Source organism: Pongo abelii, chromosome 3 (genome assembly GCF_028885655.2).
Source record: "Pongo abelii isolate AG06213 chromosome 3, NHGRI_mPonAbe1-v2.0_pri, whole genome shotgun sequence".
NCBI classification, from domain to species: Eukaryota; Metazoa; Chordata; class Mammalia; order Primates; family Hominidae; genus Pongo; species Pongo abelii.
Genome location: NC_071988.2, coordinates 9519632 through 9534274, shown reverse-complemented (window position 1 = coordinate 9534274; position 14643 = coordinate 9519632). Strand labels below are relative to the sequence as shown.

The 14643-nt window shown below is 41.2% G+C and overlaps 1 protein-coding gene across 1 annotated transcript in view; it reads left to right on the top strand.

Moving 5' to 3' along the window:
* The window catches only part of CLNK (cytokine dependent hematopoietic cell linker), a 119414-nt gene that overhangs the window by 88556 nt on the left and 16215 nt on the right, over nt 1-14643 (top strand). Inside the window, exons 14-16 of the mRNA XM_063723764.1 lie at nt 3668-3708; nt 7487-7620; nt 13063-13140. Of these exons, the coding sequence (XP_063579834.1) occupies nt 3668-3708; nt 7487-7620; nt 13063-13140 (253 nt within the window). The remainder of the gene's footprint in view (nt 1-3667; nt 3709-7486; nt 7621-13062; nt 13141-14643) is intronic.

Here is a 14643-nt window from a genome sequence, read left to right as displayed (position 1 = left end):
CAGGATCCACTGAAGCCAGGCTGCCTAACTTTATCAGCCGTGAACCATGTGACTTGGGCGACCTCACTGTCTTACATGAGAAACTTAGGGCAGAGTCAGGCATGTTGCAAGAGCCCAATGAACATTCACTCTCATTGCTATTGCCAGGCCCTGTATATCAGGGGCATGATCACCATACCCTATTCCTTTCTGCTCTTTTACTTTCTTTCCTGGTCCCATTTGGCACCTTCAGTAATTTTGTTCTCATTTCTTGGCCTGTGGGTACTAAGACATGTAGCTTCATTGTGCTGTGGGGACTGTCTGGTGTTTAAGTCCCAAACAGCTTAAATACAAAACTCTTCCCCATACCACAATATCATCCTCTTCCTCCTTCTCTTCTCTTTTCTTTTTTCTTTCTTTCTTCCTTCCTTTCTTCCTTTCTTTCTTTTCTTTTTCCTTTCTTTCTTTCTTCCTTCCTTTCTTCCTTTCTTTCTTTTCTTTTTCTTTCTTTCTTCCTTTCTTTCTTTCTTTCTTTTTCTTTCTTTCTTTCTTCCTTTCTTTCTTTCTTTTCTTTTTCTTTCTTTCTTCCTTTCTTCCTTCCTTTCTTTCTTTCTTTCTTTTTCTTTGAGACAGGGTTTTATTCTGTCTTGTAGTGGCACAATCACATCTCAATGCAGCCTTGACCTCCCAGGCTCAAGCAATCGTCCCACATCATCCCCCAGAGTAGCTGGAACTACAGGCACATGCCACCATGCCCAGCTAATTTTTGTACTTTTTGTAGAGAAGGGGTCTCACCACATTGCCCAGGCTAGTCTCAAACTCCTGGGCTCAAGTGATTCACCCACCTTGGCCTCCAAAAGTGCTGGGATTACAGGCATGAGCCACCATGCCTGGCCCCCTTTCTTAATGTAATTTTCTAAAAGGAAAAAATGTACACATTATATCACAGTGAAAAAATAACAAGCTCTCCAGTTGGCCTCATTTCTGTAATAGTTATTTGATGTGGTTTCACTTCTTTTGTTTATTTGTTTGTTTGTTTGTTTCATTTATTACATAAAGACTCTTGATTTTTCTCCCTCTCTTAACTGGCTGCTGCTTCTTCTAATTCCTCATCTTGGACTTTTTCCCAAACTGACCTCCAAATGTTGGTATTCGTCAGAGTTCATCCAAGTTCTCTTTACTATCTCTAAGGCCTGCGTAATCACATCCATCCCCAGCATCAAACTTCAACCCTATGTTGATAATTCCCAAATCCCTATCTTCCGCAAATCACCTCTCTTAGCTCCAGACCTGTGTATCCAATGACCCAGTGAGCAGTTTTCCTTAGATAAGTCCCAGGCAGTACAAACTCATAATGGTGAAAATCGAACTCTTCACTTCTAGTCCCATTCTGAAACCCATAATATCCTCTGCAAAGATTTTCATCCCAGTAAACTCAGTAAGCTCTCTTTCCAATCGTCACTCTTCCTATCCCATTCATTTTCAGCTCCCAAAATTATATCTCTAAAACATGTGTTGAATGTGTCTATTTCTCCCCCATTTGACTAGCTCCTTGCATGGCCCAGCCACTATCAACTTTTTCCTGGACTATTGCACTAGCCTTCTAATGATATTGATCATCTCCACACCCTCCCTTTCCTCTAGAGGGAACTGCTTTCTGGTCTTTTGCAGAAAAGGCCATGCCTCCTTGCCCCTGGGCCTTTGCACATGCTGCTCTACCTGCCTGGAATACACCCTTACTCCTATTGATGCTTCAGGGGTCAGCTCGGTTCATCTTTCTCCCACAAAGCCTTTCCTGAGAACGAAAACAATTTTGTTTCATTTACATGACCTTTTTTACTGCTACAGAAACTTATGCTGTGCACACCTTACCATAACATTTATTCTACATTATAATTATGATACAAGGATGTGTTTCTTTTATAAATTAAGCTTTACTCAGGCAGAGGCCATGTCTTCTTTATTGTCTATTCCCCAGAACATACCATCTGCCTAGTAAGTGTTCAACACATGTTTGTTAAACCAAAGAGTCATCATTTTTATTTTTTTTCTTTCTTTTTTTTTTTTTTTTTTTTTGAGACAGAGTTTCACTCCTGTTGCCCAGGCTGGAATGCAGTGGTACGATCTTGGCTCACTGCAACCTCCACCTCCTTGGTTCAAGCAATTCTCCTGCCTCAGCCTCCCAAGTAGCTGGGACTACAGGCACGTGCCACCACGCCCAGCTAATTTTTGTATTTTTAGTAGAGTCAGGGTTTCACCATGTTACCAAGGCTGGTCTTGAACTCCTGACCTCAGGTGATCTGCCAGCCTCAGCCTCCCAAAGTGCTGGGATTACAGGCGTGAGCCACCACGCCCGGCCTTAATTTTCTTTTTTTTTTGTTTTTTTTTGTTTTTTTTTTTTGTTTTTTTTTTGTTTTTTTTTGTTTTTTATTATTATTATTATTATTATTATACTTTAGGTTTTATGGTACATGTGCTCAATGTGCAGGTAAGTTACATATGTATACATGTGCCATGCTGGTGCGCTGCACCCACCAACTTGTCATCTAGCATTAGGTCATTATTTTGTTTTTATTTTTTCCCCTTATATTCATATCAGCTATGTACTTCTAGAATATCCTCAGAGGATATTTCTGTTCTTTTCAACATTTTTCTAAAAATCCTAAACTATTAGAGCAGAGAAATGTGCTATTCTCTATTTTTTCCCAGACATTTAACATAATTGTACACTGGCTGCTAGTAAAAGGATTCTGGCTTTAACAGAGTGAAATATTGAATTTCAGTAGCAGTCTGACTGGCAGTGACCGTGTAGTATGATGACTGGATGAACTGATCGCGTTTTTATCCACAAAGCAAGACATATGACCTCAGGCTTTTATGGTGACAACATAAACCAGATATATCCTCAGTTGATTTCATTGGCACTAGAAATGGATCAGGTTTCATTTAATTAACCCAGAGGCTTTAGTCAATAGCACAGTCCTTGGAATAGAGCATCTCTCATGTAATTAGATTTAACTGTGGTAGCACCTGGAGCTTATATTGATGATGCTGACCACAATACAAAATGAACCAGAAAATTAGAGCTAAGTATTAAGTAGAGTGCTAAGAAAAGCCACTGATGAAAAGTCTTGATAATATAATTTTTGTATTTAGAAATGTATATCATTATTTTGTTTGTCTTTTAGTTTTATAATCTCTTTTTCTTTGGGGTTTTTCTTATCGTAATCCACTAAGTTTTCTTACTCAGCACACATTTCTAGAAGGAATACAATAATTTCTGTATTCTTCATCCACTTTATGGTTGACTTTTAATTGGTAAATAGTTTCTATAGATTATGAGCCCCCACCAGCAAAATGTTGTTTTCCATAGTGACTGTAGCTACAAAGCAAGTTTAAACTCATGGCTTCAAAAAGTAAAGAATAATGATATGTGCTCACTGAAAAGACATGAGAAGAACTTATATGGTCAGTTTGTTCCATGTCTAATATAGCCAGCTTGAGAAAGGAGGAGAACATGCCTCCTAGTGCCTTTCAAAACAAATGATTCTTCTAGCATATCCAGTAAAATATAAAGTGCTTTATAACTGTGACTTCAGGCTATTATCATTGACCTTGCCTCTCAGTGGAATTTTACCACCAAGGGGAAATACTAACATTCTTTCAATTCTAACATATTTTCTTATAGTTCTTCATTCACGACAAGCAACCACAGTGTGCAAAACAGAGGTAAGAGCACTTTCAGAATTATAAAATAAACAGGTAAGTCATGACACTGTGATATTGTGGCACTGTGACTTAGCTGTTATGAACCCCAGAGCCACTGAGCTGATGTGTACAGATGTAATTAGCTCATTTCCATTGCATTACTATGACCCCAGAGCCACTGAGCTGATGTGTACAGATGTAATTAGCTCATTTCCATTGCATTACTATGACCCCAGAGCCACTGAGCTGATGTGTACAGATGTAATTAGCTCATTTCCATTGCATTACTATGACAATAATTTTATTCCATGATTAAATATGATCACTTAGGTGGTTTCTAGTTTTTCCTCTTCTGAATATTATTATGCTATCAACATTAGTGTAGACGTTGTCCCATGTATAAAATGTGATCATTTCCCTTCATAAGACCGAAATTGCTCTGTCTTAGTATATGCGCATCTCTTCAACTGCCCTAGATGTGTTTTCTGAAGTAGACATTAATTAGTCTCACCAACAGTGTTTGAGTCCCCATTGTTCCCCATCCTCTCCAACAGTTGTTTTTGACAAACTTTTAATTTTTCCCAATCCACTGGGTGCAAAACAAATTTGTCTCAAGAAAAACATCTGTGAAATGAAGAAAATAAAACTGACACCTCTCAGTAACTGTTTGTAAAGTAAAAATCAGAAGGATATCACATCTGTGGCGATGTCTGAAGCGGCATATAAATAGAGTTCTATGACTGTTAGTGGTGGGTGTTGATACTATTAGTTATTTTGCACAAACTAGAGCCATCATATTTGTCTTTCCTATTTTCACTCTGTGTGCCATGAAGATTCTGTGTTGACCTCTAGCACTGGAATCTCTCTTTGTTGAGCCGAAAAAAAAAGGGGGGTGCTTAAGCCTGGAGGAAGCAAAGCCCACAGGGTATTGTGGAGAGGCTGAGGTTCTCTACTGATCCTGCTCCTAATTCTATCTCCTTGTAGTAAGATCACTTTGAACAAATTAATTCTTTGAGCTTTACCTTTCCCCTTTCATAAAATTCAAGTAGTAATGTTAACTGACATATTCATATTAATATAATATTTGCACACACACACACACACACACACACACACACACAGCCCTCTGCCTGCCACGTAGTAGGCAACTGATACATTTTAATGTCCTTTTTTCCTTTTCTGCCTTCTCTTTTCTTCTTCCCACCCAAATGGCCTCAGTAGACCTATGGGTTGTCTCGCTGGCTTCCATCATGCCTTCATGTCACTTCTGCCATATGCCATCTGGGCCTGAGGCTGGAAAACCAAGCTGATAAATTCACTTCCCCTCACATACACATTGCTAATGAGTTTCCCAACAGAAGATTCCTTTATTTAAAAAGTGCCCAAAGAGGGCTAAAATAAACCCAACAAACTCAATCCCTAGTCATCAAATGTCAGGAATGGGAGTCCTAAAGGTCAGATCTGGGTAGATGAAGATGAAAAGACTTGGAGCATCCACGAGGAAAGTCCAGGGGCTGACTGGGCCCAGAAGAGGTGTTACTTATGGAGGTTTTGTTGCAGGGATGGGGAAGCAGAATCATAACTTAGAGAGAAATCCAGAATCTTAACTTGAAATATAAAATCATGCACAAATAAAAAATAAAGAGCAATTGAAGAATGGAATGGAGTGATGGAAATGGCCTTCACAGATGTGAGTCCAGTCAAGCACCCCAGGGCTTTAAGTAGATCATCTGTACTGGGGTTGCTTAGGTTCCTCTCAGCTCATCTCACCTCATCTCAGAGGAAACGAGGTTGCTGAAAGAAGCCTGGGATGGATGGGGAAATGTTTGAGCCTTCATTAGTTCTTGTTTCAGTAAACAAACACCCACAAGAACATGGTTTGTACCAAAAACTGGGCTGGGCCCCAAGAATGCAGAGTGGAGACTACCCCACCTTCTCTTAACCAGTGCTTAAGCACCCCTGCGATGTTCCTCCATCAGCTACTGAACCGATACTCATTCTACTGGGTATGAATTCATGCCTGGATCATTCAGTACTTGGCGATGTTAAGTAGGCAGAAAACAACATGCAGTCTCTACACTTCTAGAATTATCAGTCTAACGAGCTCTCTAATGCATCAGGTATGGGCATCCATGCAGCAGAGTGAAATTTACACCTCCATAGTTGTACATGTTATTATACTTATTTTACAAATGAGAAAATAATTTTGGGGAAGTTCAGTTATTCTTGTTCAGTTACTGCCTGATAAATAGATTTGGCTCAATTCTTTGATAAATGCATTCAAGTTAAACTATTAGGATCCCAAGCAAGTGGATTTCAGGACAGAAAAAAATATTTTGACATGTTGGAAGAGGCCCCAGTTTTGGTTCTATTCCGAAGTAGTAACAACGTTATTCTCTAAGTCTGGGATTGTAGATCATCCGTTTTCTTTTCCGTTTTCATTTTTAGTTTTTGTTCACTAATGCTTTCTTTTTGCTTTAAAATAGATGGCTCTTTTTCCTATAAAATTATTTTTTAAATTGTGTATAAGGGTAAATTAAATTTTTGTAATAAATATTTATGGACTACCTGCTTAAAATAAAATGCTTTATTATAAGTTACAACAGGGAGGTCTAGAACTGTGTTTCTCTAGCAATATTAGCAGCACTCAACAGCTAGTCTTGATGGAGTGGTTATATGATCAGACACTGTGCTAAGAGCTTAATCTATAATGCATAAGAATTTTAAATATTAGTAATTATTGCTATCAGTTTGGTTTTTCAACCCATGCCTTTTCTATTAGGCTACTCTCCCTCAAATTTATTGTGCACCTCCACTATGCTAGTCCCAATGTTCTTCCCCTTATCTTCTGGCTTCATTTCTGTGACCCTCCATTCTCCATGTTAGGAGAGTCCTATTTCATGGGGTTATAAAACTTGAATGTAATGTTTTATTTCAGAAAAAAAAATTCCAAAGATTAACTGCTTTGATTATTTTAAAACAAAATCAATTAAATACTTACAGCGAGTTACATAGTCAGAATTTCTTTCATTCATTCATTCAACAAAGATCCAAGCAGGCTTTCAGGGAAAATTTACTTGGCAAATTTGTTCTTTTTGTTTCTTTGTTCTGTTTTGTTTTAAGTCATTCTCTGAACAAACTACAAATGCATTTGAGGATAGAGAAATATGAATAGACAGTCCATTCAGAGACTTATGGACAGAAGGAAAACATTTACATTTTCTTCTAGGCGGAAAGGAAATCATATCAGATTTTTTTTTTTTTTTTTTTTTTTTGAGACGGAGTCTTGCTCTGTTGCCCAGGCTGGAGTGCAGTGGCATGATCTCGGCTCATTGCAACCTCTGCTTCCCAGGTACAAGCGATTCTCCTGCCTCAGCCTCCCTAGTAGCTGGGATTACAGGAGCATGCCACCATGCCCGGATAATTTTTGTATTTTTAGTAGAGACGGGGTTTCACCATGTAGGCCAGGCTGGTCTCGAATTCCTGACTTCAGGTGATCCCACCTGCCTCGGCCTCCCAAAGTGCTGGAATTACAGGCATGAGCCACCACACCCGGCCCAGAGTTACATTCTTAAAAGATGATTCTGGGAGCCCTAAGGAAAGAGAGGAGGAACGGCAAAGCTACAGGCAGAGAACAAAACACAGAGAATTAAGGTCACTGAGTGAGCTGATGTGGTGTTGACCACAAAGGTCCTCACAGATATAGGAAGGAGTGAAGGGTTTCAGCTCCTTTTTGGAGGTGGGGGACAGCCTGCACCAGTCACAAAATCACACTGAAATGGGAATTTAACCTTTCCAGATCATAGAGGAGGCATGCAGCCCTGTTCTCCTCAGAGATGCCAGCCTCCAGCCAGCTGCAGCCCTCGCGAAAATATACCACCCTATAAATACACAAGCTGGAGACCACCTTTCCCCAAAAAGTCTGATAGAAAGGTAAGCAGACACTTCTCTGCCAAGTCCTTCTAGATGTACTTGGCATCTAAATAGAGCTTTCCTGAACAATGCCCAAAAGGAGTTTATTTATGTTTGACTTTAACTTTTTCCCTTCTGGCTACATATTACTGAGTTTTAATATTTTTAAAGTATTTTAATATTTTTAAATATGTTGCTATACAACATATTACACTGGTCTCTCATCAGATTCTTTGACTGGCATGTTTCCAGATTCTAAAGTGTTTTTTAAAAATTAATCCAAAAAATACAGATATTTAGACACGTGTTTTATATTTACCAAATGTCCAATAATCTTGTGGGGCGTTAACTAGGATATACAGGTTGCAATTTTTTTCCAGCAAAAGATCCATGTATTACACACTCATTTCAGTTGAACAGTCCAGCGACCATTAGTTGAGCAGTTATTATGTGCCAGACAATGTGCTAGAGGTTGTGATCCCCACCCTAATGGAGATGTAAAGAGTGGGGAGATGCAAATGGATACTAAGTGTGTTCTTGTGTGTCCATCATCTATTTTGTGGTCTCTTTCTAAAATATGCTCATTCACTACAATTGGTTATTTTTGGACCATTTTTTACTTACATTACCCTATGGTGAGGGGATAAAGCTTTCACTGTATCTTGTATGCTTTTTCTCCAACACATTGGATGTTACTTATTAAAGTCTTTCACTGTAAAGCCCCAGAGGTTGTGCCTCTTCTAGGTCTCCATCCCATGCTATTACTCACTGTCCTGCTACAGAGCTTGTGAAGATTTCTAAGCAGAAGCAAATGTATAGAATATCTCTGGTGAATTCCTACAGTATCCTAAAGCTCTTTTGTTATCCTTATATTCATATTAATTTCTACCTAATTCTAAAAGGGTCTCATAATCTTAAATTAGACTTTGGAAAATATTTTCACATCCTGGCCAGGCACGGTGGCTCATGCCTGTAATCTCAGCACTTTGGGAGGCCAAGGTGGTTAGATCACCTGAGGTCAGGAGTTCGAGACCAGCCTGACCAACATGGAAAAACTCTATCTCTACCAAAAATAAAAAAAATTAGCCAGGCGTGCTGGCACATGCCTGTAATCCCAGCTACTTGGGAGGCTGAGGCAGGAGAATCGCTTGAACCTGGGAGATGGAGGTTGCAGTGAGCCGAGATCTCACCACTGCACTCCAGCCTGGGCAACAGAGCTAGACTTCATCCCAAAAAAAAAAAAAAAATGCATATCCTTCTTTTATTGTCCCTTGTCATGCACTCGTCTTCCTTTTGCTCTTTCATCTTCTTCATAAACATGGGGATCACTTGGTTCTAACTAGAGGTCTACACAAGATTACGCTCCCTCCCAGATCCCAGATTCCTCATAGGCATGAGACAGGCTTGGACCACATCAGGATTTCCCTGATTTCAGCTATTTGAATATACCTTTATGATTTGTGGCATATCTATGTCCTGTCAATAATAACATTTACTTAATAATATTCTTTAAGGTGACCTGTTTTCACTTTATATCACTACTCTGGTTAATTTTTTTTTAACCAGTATTATATATCATAGAAAGTGACTTTAGAAGTATTCCATTCCTTAGTCTATGCCCAAAAGAATTGAAAGCAGAGACTCAGATATTTGTACACCCATGTTCATAACATTATTTGCAATAGACAAAAGATGGAAATAACCTATATGTCCATTGATGGATGAATGGATAAACAGAATGGTATACACACACACAATGAAACAGTTTATAGCTCTAAAAAGGAATAAAATTCTAATATGTGATACAATATACAAGAACCTTGAAAACATGCTGAGTGAAATAAGTCAGACACGGAGGACAAATATATGATTCCAGGAATACAAGGTACCTAGAATAGGCAAATTCATAGAGACAGAAGGCAGGATGGTGGTAACTGGGCCCTGAGGAAGGAGGTAGAGGTAACGGAGAGTTATTCTTTAATGGATACAGAGTTTCAGTTTGGAGTCATTAGAAACTTGGAGATGGATAGCTGAAATGGCTGTAAAGCATTGTGAATGTACTTAATGCCACTGAATTATACACCTAAAAATGGTTAAAATGGTAAATCTTATTATATTATTGCCAAAAATAGTCAAATTCTGGAAAATATTTGAAGAGATTTATTCTGAGCCAAATATGAGTGACCATGGCCCATGACACAGCTCTCCAGAGATCCTGAGAACGTGTGCCCAAGGGGGTCAGGGTGCAGCTTGGTTTTATACTTTTTAGTGAGATAAGAGACTTCAATCAAATATGCTTTTTTTTTTTTTTTTTTTTTTTTGAGACAGAGTTTCCGCTCTTTTTGCCCAGGCTGGAGTGCCATGGGGTGATCTCAGTTCACTGCAACCACCGCCCCACCTCCCGGCTTCAAGTGATTCTCCTGCCTCAGCCTCCCAAGTATCTGGGATTACAGGCGTGTGCCACCACGCACGGCTAATTTTGTATTTTTAGTAGAGATGGGGTTTCACCATGCTGGCCAGGCTGGTCTCGAACTCCTGACCTCAGGTGATCCACCTGCCTCGGCCTCCCAAAGTGTTGGGATTACATTTAACAAATACATTGTTTCAGTCCAGAAAGGTGGGACAGCTTGAAGTGAGGCCTTCCAGGTTTTAGGTAAATTTCAAATTTTTCTGGTTAGCAATAGGTTGAGTTTATCTAAAGACCTGGGATCAATAGAAAGGGAATATCACTGATAGATAGAGGGCTTATTATCGGTGAATATAAGGCATCATGGAGACCAAAGTTCTTACTGTACAGATGAAGCCTTCAGATAGCAGGCTTCAGAGAAAATAGATTGTAAATGCTTCTTCTCAGACTTAAGGTCTGTGTTGGTGTTAATGCCGGAGAGATATAATGAGGCATGTCTGACCCCTACTTCCCGTCATGACCCAAACTAGTCTTTCGGGTTAAACGTTAACAGTGCCCTGGCAGAGGAGGAAGTCCATTCAGATAGTTCGGGGGCCTTAGAATTATATTTTTGGTTTACAATATTTTTCCCAAATTTTTAAAAAAAGTCATTGCAATGCAAACAAAACAAGCTATTAAATTGTAGCAGGATCCCATCACCTGCTAATGGCTGTCAGCGTAAGGACTGCTCTTCTTCTGTTAAAGAAGAGATTAGAAATGTCAGAGAGATATTAAGGACATATTTGCCCAAAATGAAACATTCCTTTTGAATTATCAAGGGGGGCTAGAAAGAGAATTAGAAGGGGACTCCCCCGCTGCCCCGCAAGTGATTCTGAGATACGTAATTCAGTTTCTGAGCACCAGCTACACTCACCAGCCATCCCTCATGATCACACCTGGAGAAACACAGGACTAATCTCTAAATGTCTTCCAACTTGAACAAATAAATAAAAACAGACTTGATGAAATGCACCATGACTGAGTTCTGCCAAGTCCATGGACTGGCCAAGAGGTCCCCTTGGAAGCAGTAGACCACCTCAAGCTCAGACAGCTCATGCTTCAGTCAGGAGATGGGGCTCCAAGGCTTCCTTTGTCTCTAGAGCCTGTCACGTGGCTTTGCTGGAGTGAGGCAGAGCCAGTTCTGCCGTGGACCTTTTCAGCACTAGCTCTCCCCTGGGGGTAGGGACTAGGTCAAATAAGAGGTGACTTTTTGGCCAGGTACAGTGGCTCACACCTGTAACCCCAGCACTATGGGAGGCTGAGGCATGTGGATCACCTGAGGTCAGGAGTTTGAGACAAGCCTGAGCAACATGGTGAAACCCTGTCTCTACTAAAAATACAAAAATTAGCCGGGCATGGTGGCCACATGCCTGTAATCCCAGCTACTTGGGAGGCTGAGGCAGGAGAGTTTCTGGAACCCAAGAGGCAGAGGTTGCAGTGAGCTGAGATTGTGCCATTGCATTCAAGCCAGGGCAACAAAAGCAAAATTCCATCTCGAAAAAAATAACAGGTGACTTTTGGTCCCAATCTTGATGCAAAAGAATGCCTGAGCTGGGTAGGCAGAGGTGAAGACCAAGAGGGATTCCAGGCAGTAGGGCCAGTTCTGGTCTATCCCTAAAGCTGTATGTGTCCAGAGTACAAGCACTTTTGTGTGTCCAGAGTACAAGCACTTTTGTCTGGCCAGGCCCATGTCTGAAATGGGGTGGCAGGAAGTGAGGCTGCAGGGTTGAGTTAGAACTAGCTCATACCGTTCCAGATGGTGTACACATCAGATCATGTGGTGTCCATCACATCATGGGAACAGAATCAGAATCTCAGTATTGAATATATCAGGTTTACTTTCCAGTGGACCAGAGACTCCAAATGAATGAGAGACCAAAGACCTGATGCCATGTACCTAACTCCTGCCAACCATGTGACAGGTTTTGACTTTCTTTTTTTTTTTTTTGAGACGGAGTCTCACTCTGTCACCAGGCTGGAGTGCAGTGGCGCGATCTCAGCTCACTGCAACCACCGCCTCTCAGGTTCAAGCGATTCTCCTGCATCAGTCTCCCAAATAGCTAGGACTATACGCACGTGCCACCACAGCCGGCTAATTTTTGTAGTTTCAGTAGAGACGGGGTTTCACCATGTTAGCCAGGATGGTGTCCATCTCCTGACCTTGTGATCCGCCTGCCTTGGCCTCCCAAAGTGCTGGGATTACAGGCATTGAGCCACTGTGCCCAGCTCAGATTTTGACTTTCTGAAACTTCACTGTCCATCTTCACTAGGGTTAATACTACATGACACGCCTACTTCAAAGATGTGTTGTAGGGATGGATTGACATGCTACTAAATGAGGAAGGACCTTATAGATGCTGGACTCACAAGGGGGGTTATTTAACATTATGATCCTCGGAACCCTGTGAAGGAATTGCAAGTCTGTTATGCATCTCCCTGACTGCCCTTCCTTCTCCCAGTTAGTCTGGATTTTATCATCAAAAGAATTTAGAATCATTTAACCTTGATATAAATAAAGCAGTGTGGCCCAGGGAGAAAGCTAGATAAACTAGGATCCAAATCATAGCTCAGCGGCACCTGTGCCTCTGGGGAAGTGGCAGAGATGGGCTCCTTCTGCACCTCTTTCTCCCTCCCTGCTGTTTGTATGTGACTAAGGCAGTGTAGGCTCCACAAACAATACAAATTTCCACCTCAATAAGCCTCAGCAGCTGAAGATTCAGAAAGCACTGATAAATAGCAGGCTTATTATCCATTCTGAAGGTGGTGCTGAAGGACCTTTCTCAACAGATTCCCATAGACTTCAGAATTCCCCAACTGCAGTAACTTTTTCTGTCTCTCTGCCCCAAGCATCTGTGGGCTTCTCCAAGTTCAGGGACTAAATGTTAGGTAGTCAATATCTACTATAGATTAAACTATGATTAGGCACTGGTGGAGCAAAAGTAAATTTTGAATTAATTAATCAATAATTCATACTTCCCTTTGACCCTAAAATATTTATCATTGATTCTGTTCTTCAGGATGTCCAGCACAATGAATGGTACATTGGAGAATACAGCCGCCAGGCAGTGGAAGAGGCATTCATGAAGGAGAGCAAGGTAATGCCTTCTGCATGGTCCATCATCCTTGTTTCTATAGGCATCTTAAGGTTCTCTGCTCATGTGTCGCAAGACATAACAAGCAGCTTGCCTTCATGTATTATTTCCTGTGTCACCCTGCATTTCTCAATGCTGGGAGGCTGTAGTTGAAAAGGGCATTTAACATGGAGAGTTTCAGGCCGGGCGCAATTGTTCACACCTGTAATCCTAGCACCTTGGGAGGCCGAGGTAGGTGGCTCATTTGAGGCGAAGAGTTTGAGATCAGCCTGAACAACATGGTAAAATCCCGTTTCTACTCAAAATAAAAAATAAAAAAAAAAAATTAGCCAGGCATGGTGGCACACATCCATAATCCAAGCTACTCAGGAGGCTGAGACATGAGAATCACTTGAACCTGGGAGGCGGAGGTTGCAGTGAGCCAAGATTGTGCCACTGCACTCCAGCCTGGGCAACAGAATGAGATGCTGTCTCAAAAATAAATAAATTAATTAATTAATTAATTAATTAATTAAAATAAAAAAGAAAACAAAAAAACATGGAGAGGACCGGACGCGGCATTTCACGCCTGTAATCCTAGCACTTTGGAGGCCGAGGTGGGTGGATCACCTGAGGTCAGGAGTTCAAGACCAGCATGGCCAACATGGTGGAACCTCATCTCTACTAAAAATACAAAAATTAGCCAGGCGTGGTGGCGGGCACCTATAATCCCAGCTACTTAGGAGGCTGAGACAGGAGAATTGCTTGAAGCCAGGAGGCAGAGGTTGCCGTGAGCCGAGATTGTGCCACTGCACTCCGGCCTGGGCCACAGAGCAAGACTTCGTCTCAGAAACAAAAAACATGGAGAGTTTCAGCCGGACGCGGTGGCTCATGCCTGTAATCCCAGCACTTTGTGAGGCCGAGGCGGGTGGCTCACGAGGTCAGGAGATCGAGACCATCCTGGCTAACGGACAGTGAAACCCCGTCTCTACTAAAAATACCAAAAAGAAAAATTGGCCGGGCATGGTGGCAGGTGCCTGTAGTCCCAGCTACTCGGGAGGCTGAGGCAGGAGAATGGCGTGAACCAGGGAGGCAGAGCTTGCAGTGAGCTGAGATCGCACCACCGCACTCCAGCCTGGGCGACAGAGCAAGACTCTTTCTCAAAAAAAAAAAAAAAAAAAAAAAAAAACATGGAGAGTTTCAGGCCTGAGGCTTGGTCGTGCTAATTATCAGCTGTGTGGCTTTCTCAGGTTCCTAAATAACTTCCCATGTAGATTTATTCATTTGTAAAATGGAACAGTAAAATCAACCCTAAGGAACTATTTTGAAGATGAAATCTGGAAACTGGACTATAGAGGTCACAATAGAAGGGGCTTCCTTCTGCTTTCCTCAAGGTTTATCTCCTTAATCAAGGTTTGCTCAAAGTACTGTTAGGTCTTTATGTCTCACTTCTTCGAGAAAGGAGCAGAGATTGTGAAGACTGCAATAGTCAGGATATGGTAGGTTATGCTGCAGCAACAACCCCAA